The 11,185-nt window shown below is 41.7% G+C and overlaps 2 protein-coding genes across 2 annotated transcripts; one reads left to right on the forward strand and one right to left on the reverse strand.

Moving 5' to 3' along the window:
- Nucleotides 1–81: 81 nt before the first annotated feature.
- Nucleotides 82–5,252, reverse strand: LOC104735370 (magnesium-chelatase subunit ChlH, chloroplastic). The gene is made up of 5 exons (XM_010455149.3): nt 3,426–5,252; nt 3,250–3,332; nt 1,343–3,145; nt 777–1,253; nt 82–674 (listed from the first exon to the last, which is right to left on the reverse strand). The coding sequence occupies exons 1-5, from the start codon at nt 4,828–4,830 to the stop codon at nt 297–299; spliced, it is 4,146 nt and encodes a 1,381-aa protein (XP_010453451.1). The 5' UTR covers nt 4,831–5,252; the 3' UTR covers nt 82–296.
- Nucleotides 5,253–6,633: 1,381 nt separating this feature from the next.
- On the forward strand, nt 6,634–11,183 carry LOC104735371 (phospholipid:diacylglycerol acyltransferase 1). Its single transcript, XM_010455150.3, has 6 exons — nt 6,634–7,172; nt 8,006–8,228; nt 8,323–8,606; nt 9,326–9,644; nt 9,724–9,983; nt 10,448–11,183. Exons 1-6 carry the CDS (start codon nt 6,727–6,729, stop codon nt 10,929–10,931), a joined length of 2,016 nt encoding a protein of 671 aa, XP_010453452.1. The 5' UTR covers nt 6,634–6,726; the 3' UTR covers nt 10,932–11,183.
- Nucleotides 11,184–11,185: the final 2 nt, after the last annotated feature.

Here is an 11,185-nt window from a genome sequence, read left to right on the forward strand (position 1 = left end):
TCGAGAGTAATGTTCACAAAATGTAATGAGCCTATATGATACTCAAGAAGATATAAAGCTTTTCATATAAGGGGAAAAATATGAAGAAAAGTGCGATTTGTTCCATATAATATGAGAAAGGAGATGAAAGAAGGAACTCCACAACATTCATATACAGAGTCAGAAAATGTCAGCCAAAACAAAACATTCTCTTATTCACAGAGAGATGATGTCGTTGGTGTAGAAAATAATACACAAGAAAAAAAAAGATATAAAAGTTTTTGAGTTCATTTACAAGAAGATGGGCTTCCCATTATTTATCTATCGATCCCTTCAATCTTGTCTTCCACCTGCGAGTACAAGTCCTTGAGCTTCTCAATGTTTTCTTCCGAAGTATCCCAGTAGCCACGACCATTGGCCTCCAAGAAAGTCTGAAGCATTTTCCTAAAGGAATTGGGATTAGTGTTCATGAGACGGTTAAGCATCTCCTCGTCTTTGATGAAAGTTGTGTTGGCCTCCTCGTAGACCCAGTTGTCTACTTGACCGGACGTTGCACTCCATCCCACGGTGTTGGTCAGTCTCTTCTCTATCTCCCGAACTCCTTCGTATCCACTTGACATCATTCCTTCGTACCACTTTGGATTCAGCAGCTTTGTTCTTGCGTCCAGCCTCACTGTCTCAGACAGTGTCCTCACCTGCCATATTCAAAATGTACGTAAGGAATGTGTTCAATATCCAACCAAACTATAGTCCATAGACAGTAAATGTATGAAGACTACAGAGAAAACTTCACTCACCTGTGCGTTTGCAGTTGTAGTGTCAGCAATGTAGGCGCTTGGTTTCTTCTTATCCTTCCTCAAACTCTGAACCAGGTTTGTTGGGTCAGAGTCGAAGTAGTGGCTCACATCAGTCAAGGAAATCTCGGAAGAATCCAGGTTCTGGAACGTGACTTCTGCGGTACTAAGAGCCATCTCAAAGACCTGTTTCTTCTCAGCCATTCCTGCTCCAGGAGCATCACTATCAAACGCAAAGGATTTACGGCTCAGATACATGTCCTGAAGCTGTTTCTCATCGTTCCATGAAGAGTTCTCAACAGCAAGATTGATGTTGGATGAGTAAGACCCTGAAGCGTTTGAGAAAACTCGTGTAGCTGCCTCTCTAATATCAATGCCAAGGGTCTCTGCTTGTTCCAACGCGTGCTTCCTCACAAAGTTTTGTTCTACTGGCTCATCTAGCTCAGCCACCATCTTGATAGCACGGTCAAGAAGGTTCATCTGTTGAAACCATTCAAGAAAGAAGCACCATGAGAGACTAACCAACAAGAATCTAAATGAAAGAAGAGTGAATGCTTTGATCTACATACCTGGTTGATAAAGAGATCGCGGAAGACACCAGAGCAGTTAACAACAACATCGATCCTAGGCCTTCCTAGCTCTTCTAAGCTCACAGGCTCGACACGGTTGACCCTGCCGAAGGTATCAGCAATTGGTCTCACACCAACCATCCAGAGAACCTGCCCGAGAGACTCCCCATATGTCTTAATGTTGTCAGTTCCCCAGAGAACAAGCGCGATTGTCTCGGGATATTTCCCGTCGTTTTCGAGCTTCTGTCTCTCTACCAACCTGTCTACCACAATCTTGGCACTTGCCATTGCTGCAGTTGTAGGAATAGCCTGAGGATCTAAGGCATGGATGTTTTTACCGGTTGGTAAGACCTTGGGGTTTCTAATAGGATCACCTCCAGGGCCTGGCTCGACGTACTTCCCTTCCAAAGCTTGCATTAAACTCCCGAGTTCGTTGTCCATGACCACCAACTTCAAGCACTCTCCAAGAAAAGCAAACACTCCTCTGAGCTTGTCTCTATTCGCCCGGTAAAACTTTGTGTTGGACAAATACTCAACCCATGGCTCATTGATTCCAAACCCAAGAAGAGAGGTTAGCTTGTCAGACACATCCACCACCTGTCCTTTGCTGTTTGTCGTTTTTTCCACAAAGGCGGAAACTGCACCACGCGAGGCATCAGTGATCTGCTTGAGAAGCTCTACATCACTCAAGATACCCTTGTCACTTCCTCTGTAAACATCCTCTATCTCCCTTCCAACACACTCAGCTAATATAGAAGGAAGAGATGAAATGTCATCTTCCGGGCGATCTAGAGCAGCAATGTTGACCAATGTGGCCACAGCTTCCATGGCAGATGGAGGCTCTCCAATGACGTGAAGCCCGCATGGTAAAAGCCTTGACTCAATCTCCATAATCTTGGAATACACTTTCCCAACCACAGAATCTCTCTCTTTAGTTGACAACTCCGCCATTTCATCTGGAAGATCCACATCCTTGTCAAGATTGCATTGCTTAGCAGTGCTGATGATGGAACTGACAATCTGTGGACCTCTCCCTGTGTCCTTCAGAGACTGGTAAGATGATATGAGCTCGCTCAACTGCTTCAGCCCTTTGTATAGACCAGCATTCTCAGCTGGAGGAGTCAAATAACTGATGGTGTTGGCGTAACTTCTCCTCTTTGCGATGGTAGCTTCAGAGGGATTGTTGGCTGCATAGTAGTACACATTGGGGATGTTCCCGATAAGACTGTCTGGGAAACAAGCATCGCTCATTCCCACTTGCTTCCCGGGCATAAACTCGAGTGAACCATGGGTTCCAAAATGTAGAACTGCATCAGCTTTGAAGATCTTCTCTACATAAGAGTAGTAAGCAGCAAAACCATGATGAGGACTGGCTGATTTGGAGAAAAGCAGCCTCATGGGATCACCTTCATAACCAAATGTCGGTTGGACGCCAATGAAAACGTTACCGTACTCTTTGCCAAACACCAGAAGATTCTCTCCGTCTGAGTTCAGGTTCCCTGGAGGTTTCCCCCAGTTTTCTTCCAAGGCATTGGCATAAGGAGTGAGCTCTTGGTACTCGCGGACTCCCATTTTGTATGCTACATTGAGATTAGGACTGCTAAATTGAGCCTCCTTGTCATGAATGATTTCTTCGATAAGCGTCTCTGCATTCTCAGGAAGGCCCTCAACATTGTAGCCATCTCTCTTGAGGTCTTTCAAGACCGAGTAGATGGAAGCAAAGACGTTGAGGTAAGCTGCAGTCCCTACATTTCCTTTATCAGGTGGGAAACTGAAAACAGTGATCGCCAGCTTCTTCTCAGTCTGCAATGAAGCCAGAGTTGATTCATGAGAACATACATTACATGGTTGTTGAGAAAGTCATCAAGGAATGTGATTTCATTAAGGGTGAGTAGTAATAGCAATACCTTAGTTTTTCTTTTGAGCTCACCCCAACGAATGGCCCTGATGCAGAGTTGCTCAACTCTCTTGTGGAGAGCATGTGATTTCCCTGCAGCAATTGTTAAACCTCTCCCATAAGAAAACATTCCCACAATTGTAATGCCAATTCTGAAATATGCAATATGGTCATAAGTGGACTAACCTGTTCTAGGGTCACGACCAGCGAAAACGATTGGCTCCATGGCTCCATCAAGCTCAGGGAGGGCAACCTGCAGTGCCACCTGGATGGGATGCAGACCAAGTGTGCTGTTTAGCCATTCCTCAGTCGTCTGAAACACCAATGGTACAGCCACAAGGTAAGGAACATCGAGCTTCTTTAGGGCTTCGATAGCCCTCGGATGATCCTGCCTTGCAGGTCCACCAACTAGGGCAAAGCCGGTCAAGGAGACAGCAGAGTTAATGATGGGCAGTTTTGTCGCCGGATCTACGAAATATTTCTCAACGGGGCCAGAGAAATCCAACCCTCCTGCGAAAATAGGAACAACCTTAGCGCCTCTAGCCTCAAGCTCCATGATAACAGCCACATAGTGACTATCATCACCGGTCACAATGTGACTCCTCTGCAAGACCAAACCAACAACCGTTGCATCTTTCTTCTTGAGTGAGTCGTTGGTGTCCCTTCTAGTGTCATACCAGTTCCAGTATTCCTTCACATCGTCGTACATGGTTGGAGCTAGTGGATGCCAAATTCCAGTGTCCAAGAACAGAACCGGATCCGAGTACTCGATCTTGACACCTTTCAAAGCTGGGACATAAGATCCAGAGATCATCTTAACAAAATTCTGAAGATTATCAGGAGACCCTCCAAGCCAGAACTGTAAACTCAAGATGTATAGACGAGCATCTTGAGCCTTGTCACTAGGCAAGTACTTCAAAACCTTAGGCAATGTTCTAACAAGCTTCAACATACTATCCGCAAAACCAGCAGAGCCTTGTTTCTTCCTCTTGAAGAGTTGGAAAAAAGGAGACTTTGACTGACCTAATTGAGACATACTGAAAGATCCGAGTTTGTTCAGTCTCATTACCTCAGGCATGGAAGGGAAGACAAGAACTGCGTCCATCCTGTCTCTCTCCTTCTCGACAGCATCTTTAACCTTAAGGGCCAATTCCTCGACGAAGATCAGAGAACCGATGAAGATGTTGGCGTCTTTAAGGTCTTCGCAGAAGCTGTTGTAAGTGTTCTTGTCTCGAAGCTCCTCAACCAAGTACCCAACGACTTCGTAGGATGCGAATCTCGATGTCTTGTTGAGGGTTTGAACAGCCTCAGTGAGAGATGACTGGTACTGAGCCTCTAGGACGACGTAGACGATCTTCACCGTAGGAACGTTGTCTCTCTTGATCGGAACTATACGGCGGACCTCCTGGTTCGTCTGTGTGAAGAGGCCGTTTCCTGAAACCGCGGATTTCACCTTGAAGAAGGACTTGGCGGGTTTGGCTGATCTGTTTTTCTTGCGGAGGAAAGAATGTTTGGTACTGTTAGAGAGCGAAGAGAGATGCTCTGCTTTAGAAGTGGATAGAGTGAATGGAGAATACACAAGCGAAGCCATTTTTTTGGCTGCCGGATTCTCCAAGAGTTGTAATCAAAGAGAAGAGGATAAGAGAAGAGATTGAGAATTGAGAATTGAGAGAAGAGATCTCTCTATCTTGTTTAGTCTGGTTGTGTCTTACACACTTGTGTTCTTCTGCTCCAAAAGCAACGCTTCGGAAGAAGGAACTAAAAAAGCAGCGTTGGTTTTGAAGGTAAGTGGTGGGAGGGAAGGACACGTGGACACAAGAGGGGTTCTCTACTTGTAAGGTCGAGTTTGGTTGGATGTATATCCGCTTAGGACACAATGAGATGGACTTTACTGCCTTCTGATTGGCTCATTTAGATTTCTATTCATATTTTCATGGTTTTGGGAGTGTAGTAGAGATATTGGAGTGTTTTATTATCTTTGTTTTTTAGTTGATAAGTTTATGTTGCTGTCTCGAGATGATCGTGCTTGCGGTTTCAGCCATGTAAAAGATTTTTTTCCGATGACGACACTTTTTTATTTTAGGCATACTAATTTGGGGTAGCCGGTCCAATCCGGCCAGCACAAAATATGTATAGTTTTTTTGGTTTACCTTGGTCCAGTCTACTATTTGTCCACTAGTAATTTTTTTTTTTGTATTCAGGAAAAAACACATATAGAGACCAAATAATAAATGCAGAAAAATAAATAATAACTATAAGACTCGTAATAAATATATTTTAAAAATCAAAATTTTAGTTGTAAAATTCTAGAATTGCATTGATGCATTTAAATTTCATCATCATCATCAAAGTTTGTTTATAAAAGATGGAAGTGAAATCTTATCAATTTCACCATATAGAAGATTTAACTGAAAGTATATATTAAAGATTATAAGTAAAGTGTAGATGGGCATGTAGCATTGCAGTTTGAACTAGATAGTCGTTGCATCACGTTTGCATATTCTTATCTTTATCTTACAAGATCCATTCCCCCCCCCCCCCCCCCCCCCTCCTTTATGAAACCTAAGTCTAGGGTTTGAATTTTACATTAAAACATTTCTTAAGTTGACTATAAGAGCTACTAAGAGTTGAGATTACTCAAATCATAAAACTCTTTGATTCACGATTTGGTTTGACGGAAGTGAGATATGATCTCTTTGTCCCTTCAAGATAAGAGTTTCTCCTTAGGCGTTTCAAGTTTCTTCCTCTGCCTGTCTTTTCCCTCTTTTTTTCCTTAGTTCATTTTTTTGTCATTAAACATGAGTTCTAAGTTCGATATCATAAAGGGGGTAGAAAAGCGTAGATAAATTAGGTTCTTGTACTAGGCTCATCAACCTAACTTAACCCAACACCAATTTGGTGATATACGTACATGTAACATGATGTTTGCAATAATTTTTTGGTGCAGTTTTGTAGTATTTTAGTGTGTCCAACCTAGGCTGGTTCGCATAAGCCATACCCACACTTCACAAGCACACACACAAAAAAAGGTCAACCTTGTGAGTGTGGGCTAACGTCATGGGCTTGTGGAGTGTGGACTTGTGTCAAGTGTTCTAAACATAATTATGGTCCAAATACTTAAAATTGATTATAACGGAAGCGGCGTGTTAAAATAGGTGATTAAAAAAAAATTGTTACGGACTAAACTAAACAATGAAATCAACGAAACGGATCGGACGGGTCTTAGGTTGACCCTTGAACCGCAACCAGGAGCAAGTGGTCAAGTTTTTGCCCATACGGATACGGTCCGAGTCCCTTGGAAATTGGAATTATCAGAACGAATAAAAAAAAAAAAAAAAAAACAGAAAAGTCGAACAAAAAAAACAAAATTTGATTTTTGATTGGTATCAGAAATTCGCAGCGAAGGAGAGCTCTTTGTCTAATCTGGGTTCTTCCAAGAGATTGACAAAGTCCATAGCTTCGTCTAAGTGGACAAGGTCACAGGGGGATGCCTCTTATTCATCGGAAAAAGCCGCAGACGCCGCCATCTGAAGAGGTGGTGGCACCCGATGAGGATTCCCAGAAGAAACCACCTCATGAATCTTCTTCTTCTTCGAAAACCCATAAGAAATCTAACGGAGGAGGGAAGTGGTCGTGTGTCGATTCATGTTGTTGGTTCATTGGCTGTGTGTGTGTCACATGGTGGTTTCTCCTCTTTCTTTACAACGCAATGCCCGCGAGCTTTCCTCAGTATGTAACGGAGCGAATCACGGGTCCTTTACCCGACCCGCCTGGTGTGAAGCTTAAGAAAGAAGGTCTTAAGGCTCAGCATCCCGTTGTGTTCATCCCTGGGATTGTTACTGGAGGGCTTGAGCTTTGGGAAGGCAAACAGTGCGCTGATGGGTTGTTTAGAAAACGTTTGTGGGGAGGTACTTTTGGTGAAGTATACAAAAGGTGAGCTCAAATTCTCACTCTTTTCTTTTATATATATTGGGATTTGGGTTGGATCTGATGAGATCACGCACTTGCTGCTTGCTTCTTACTCCTTTAGACGCGCTTTTTTAGATGTGAAAGGCTATCTTCTTTAAGAATGGTGTTTTTGTTGTATTTTGTGTTTGCGTGTATGGGAACGTAATTACCAAATTTGGGTTTGAAGCAAGTCACCAAGGGAATGAATACAATTACTTTTGTTAAAATTTTAGATCTTAATATGCAGCTGCGTTGTAAATTTCAAGTCATTTTACTACCAAATCTGTTACTAGACAAGCTGTAGATTCCGTTGATAACAAGTTGTTCCCTTACTGTCAAGTTGAGTGTTGCGTATAGGGAAGTAGTGTTTTATGTTTCTGTTAGGAATAGAGAAGTTCCGAATACATCTGTGAAAAGTGTGTTTAATTTAAGCTGTGATAGAGGACTGTTGCTTTATTAGTCAACTACGCACATGTACAATTAAAGCTAGTTTCTTTTGTGTCTTTCATTAGCTCAACGTGCTTGTTCTCAAATTATTTCTGATAACTGAATATGTGATTTTCAAAGTTTTCAACATCTGAGTCTAGTTATATATGTCTTGAATTTCTTCCATCTTTTCTCTGTTATCAATCTATGAACTCCTCTCTAGCCCTGCTGATTACTTTTTAAAAACTCTCTTGTGGGTTACATCTGTTTTATTTGTTACGATCTGCATCCTTCTTCTTTCGGCTCAATTTTCATTTTTTTTTGCTATGTTAGAGATGGGACAGTGTTATTGTTGATAGTATCTTAACTAACTGATGATCTCTTTGATTTAGGCCTCTATGTTGGGTGGAACACATGTCACTTGACAATGAAACTGGGTTGGATCCTGATGGTATTAGAGTGAGAGCTGTATCAGGACTCGTTGCTGCTGACTACTTTGCTCCTGGCTACTTTGTCTGGGCTGTGCTGATTGCTAACCTTGCACATATTGGATATGAAGAAAAAAACATGTATATGGCTGCATATGACTGGAGGCTTTCGTTTCAGAACACTGAGGTTCTTTTCTCATAATTCTTTATATTGTTCTGGTTGATGCCACGTTTTTTCTTCATCACTTACGGCTTGAATTTGTTTCTTGTTGAACTAATAGGTGCGTGACCAGACTCTCAGCCGTATGAAAAGTAATATAGAGTTGATGGTTTCTACCAATGGTGGGAAAAAAGCAGTAATTGTTCCGCATTCCATGGGGGTCCTGTATTTTCTACATTTTATGAAATGGGTTGAGGAGCCAGCTCCAATGGGTGGTGGGGGTGGGCCAGATTGGTGTGCGAAATATATAAAGGCTGTAATGAATATTGGTGGACCGTTTCTTGGTGTTCCAAAAGCTGTTTCTGGGCTTTTCTCTGCTGAAGCAAAGGATGTCGCAGTTGCCAGGTATTGAATATCTGCTTGTGTTAAGATGATCAGAACCTCTAGAACTCAAATTTATGCTACTATTTCACTAGTACTAGATATCAATTCTAAGAACAGTGCTGTATTATAGCTGCTACAATATTGACGTTGGTTGATTATTTTTGCTGCCTGTGAAATTGGAACTCTCTTGAGAATGTGATAATGATGGCTAAGATAGTCGAGTGAAAGAGTGAACTAGGATACTTTCAGTTTCATGTAAGTAAATGTCAAGTTGGTATGTATGTACTATATTTTTTATATGATTTTACTGTTTTCAATGCTGTGCTCATCTTCTTTTTGAGCAATAATTGCCTAACTTAATACTAATAACTTTCTTTGCAAGTGCGACAAAGAAATGCCTGATCATTTTTAGCCAAATTAAGTATAGAATTACTTCAAGAAATATTAAAAGTCAGCGTCTTATCTATTTTTTACGCATCGCTCCCTTATCCTGATCAGTTTCTTAGCTTTGACGAAAACACTCATCACACTGTCATAGAGGGCATTGAATTTTGCTCTGGAAAGCTCTTGAGCTTTTATGCTTACATTCTTTACCAAGTAATGTTACTTTATGTGTCTTTAAATGTTCATGTATGTGCAGCTGTGGTCTTTAATTTCTGCTTAACTACAGAATCGTTGGATTAGTTAGACTTTTAGTCGCTTGGTTCCTTAATAAAACTTTACTGTCTTTGAATTTGCAGAGCGATTGCTCCAGGGTTCTTAGACACCGATATTTTTAGACTCCAGACCTTGCAGCATATAATGAGAATGACACGCACATGGGACTCAACAATGTCTATGTTACCGAAGGGAGGTGACACAATATGGGGCGGTCTTGATTGGTCGCCTGAGAAAGGCCACACCTGCTGTGGGAAAAAGCAAAAGAGAAACGAGACTTGTGGTGAAGCAGGTGAAAATGGAGTTTCGAAGATAAAGCCTGCGAACTATGGAAGGATGATATCTTTTGGGAAAGAAATAGCAGAGGCTGCACCATCTGAGATTAATAATATTGATTTTCGAGTAAGCACATTTAAATCGTATAAACCATGTACCGTTTGTGATGAGGTGATGAATAATCTATACATTTTACTTGGTGAAGGGTGCGGTCAAAGGTCAGAGTTTCCCAAATCACACCTGTCGTGACGTGTGGACAGAGTACCATGATATGGGAATTGCAGGGATCAAAGCTATTGCTGAGTATAAGGTCTATACTGCTGATGCGGTTATAGATCTACTACATTATGTTGCTCCTAAGATGATGGCGCGTGGTTCCGCTCATTTCTCTTATGGAATTGCTGATGATTTGGATGACCCCAAGTATAAAGATCCCAAATATTGGTCAAATCCGTTGGAGACAAAGTAAGTGGTTTATTTTGATACAAATTATATGCTTCGTCTTGACGCATTATCAGTCTTTTATTTTCCGTCTTATTAGATATGGTTTTAGTCTCTATGATTATAAAGCTATTTGAGTCTTACTCGAAATGCTTGGTCAGTTATATTGAGGTTCCAAAGTTGATAAAGGTGACACTTGCTTATAGAAGCAGCTGAAAGGTGGCCTTGGCATGACAAATCAACTGATTGGCTGGAAACCCACCCTTATTACACCTTCTAGTTTTAAAGGAGTGTAGTAGACTCTCTTTCACTTTCTGGGATTTACCAACCTGGAACTAGTCGGAGCATCTTATGTGTATTTGTTGCTCAGTAAATCGTCCCTGTGAGACCTGAAATATAATTGTTCTCTATCCCATTAGGATCATCATTTATCCTCTGGCTAATTTATTAATAAAAATACTCTGTTTTGGTTTGTTCTCCTGTTTCAGATTACCCAATGCTCCTGAAATGGAAATCTACTCATTGTACGGAGTTGGGATACCGACAGAACGAGCATACGTATACAAGCTTAACCAGTCTCCTGACAGTTGCATCCCATTTCAGATCTTCACTTCTGCTCACGAGGAGGACGAAGATAGCTGTCTGAAAGCAGGGGTGTACAATGTGGATGGGGATGAAACAGTACCGGTCCTAAGTGCCGGGTACATGTGTGCCAAAGCATGGCGTGGCAAGACAAGATTCAACCCTTCAGGAATCAAGACTTACGTTAGAGAATACAATCACTCTCCGCCGGCGAACCTGCTGGAAGGGCGGGGGACACAGAGTGGAGCTCATGTCGATATAATGGGAAACTTTGCGTTGATAGAGGATATCATGAGGGTTGCCGCAGGAGGTAACGGGTCTGAAATAGGACATGACCAGGTCTACTCTGGCATATATGAATGGTCCGACCGAATAGACCTGAAGCTGTGAATATCCTGATCTCTTAAAAAGCAGTCAGCATTTGTGAATCCAATACTTGCAAGAGAGATCATCATCATCATCATCATCAACAACACCCATGATGCTCAAGTCAGAAGAAGACTGAGAATGATAATTTGGTGATGCAGTGTCCTCAATACCTTTCATTATATTCTTATTGATGTAAATTATACAAATCCTATTTGATGGTTTGGTCCCTCAGAAACGATAATACGAAACTTGCTGCGCCATGTTATTTTATCATG

This window comes from Camelina sativa, chromosome 13 (assembly GCF_030686135.1).
Source record: "Camelina sativa cultivar CO46 ecotype springtype chromosome 13, ASM3068613v1".
NCBI lineage: Eukaryota > Viridiplantae > Streptophyta > Magnoliopsida > Brassicales > Brassicaceae > Camelina > Camelina sativa.

What these genes read in the sequence shown, in the direction of transcription:
- LOC104735370 (XM_010455149.3), bottom strand. Translation starts at nt 4,830, where the DNA reads ATGGCTTCGCTTGTGTATTCTCCATTCACTCTATCCACTTCTAAAGCA. An exon ending in TGGTCGTGACCCTAGAACAG is followed by an intron (nt 3,333 to 3,425) that starts GTTAGTCCACTT and finishes CAATTGCTGCAG; the next exon opens with GGAAATCACATGCTCTCCAC. An exon ending in AGCTCAAAAGAAAAACTAAG is followed by an intron (nt 3,146 to 3,249) that starts GTATTGCTATTA and finishes GCTTCATTGCAG; the next exon opens with ACTGAGAAGAAGCTGGCGAT.
- LOC104735371 (XM_010455150.3), top strand. Translation starts at nt 6,727, where the DNA reads ATGCCTCTTATTCATCGGAAAAAGCCGCAGACGCCGCCATCTGAAGAG. An exon ending in AAGGATGTCGCAGTTGCCAG is followed by an intron (nt 8,607 to 9,325) that starts GTATTGAATATC and finishes TTGAATTTGCAG; the next exon opens with AGCGATTGCTCCAGGGTTCT. An exon ending in TTAATAATATTGATTTTCGA is followed by an intron (nt 9,645 to 9,723) that starts GTAAGCACATTT and finishes TACTTGGTGAAG; the next exon opens with GGTGCGGTCAAAGGTCAGAG.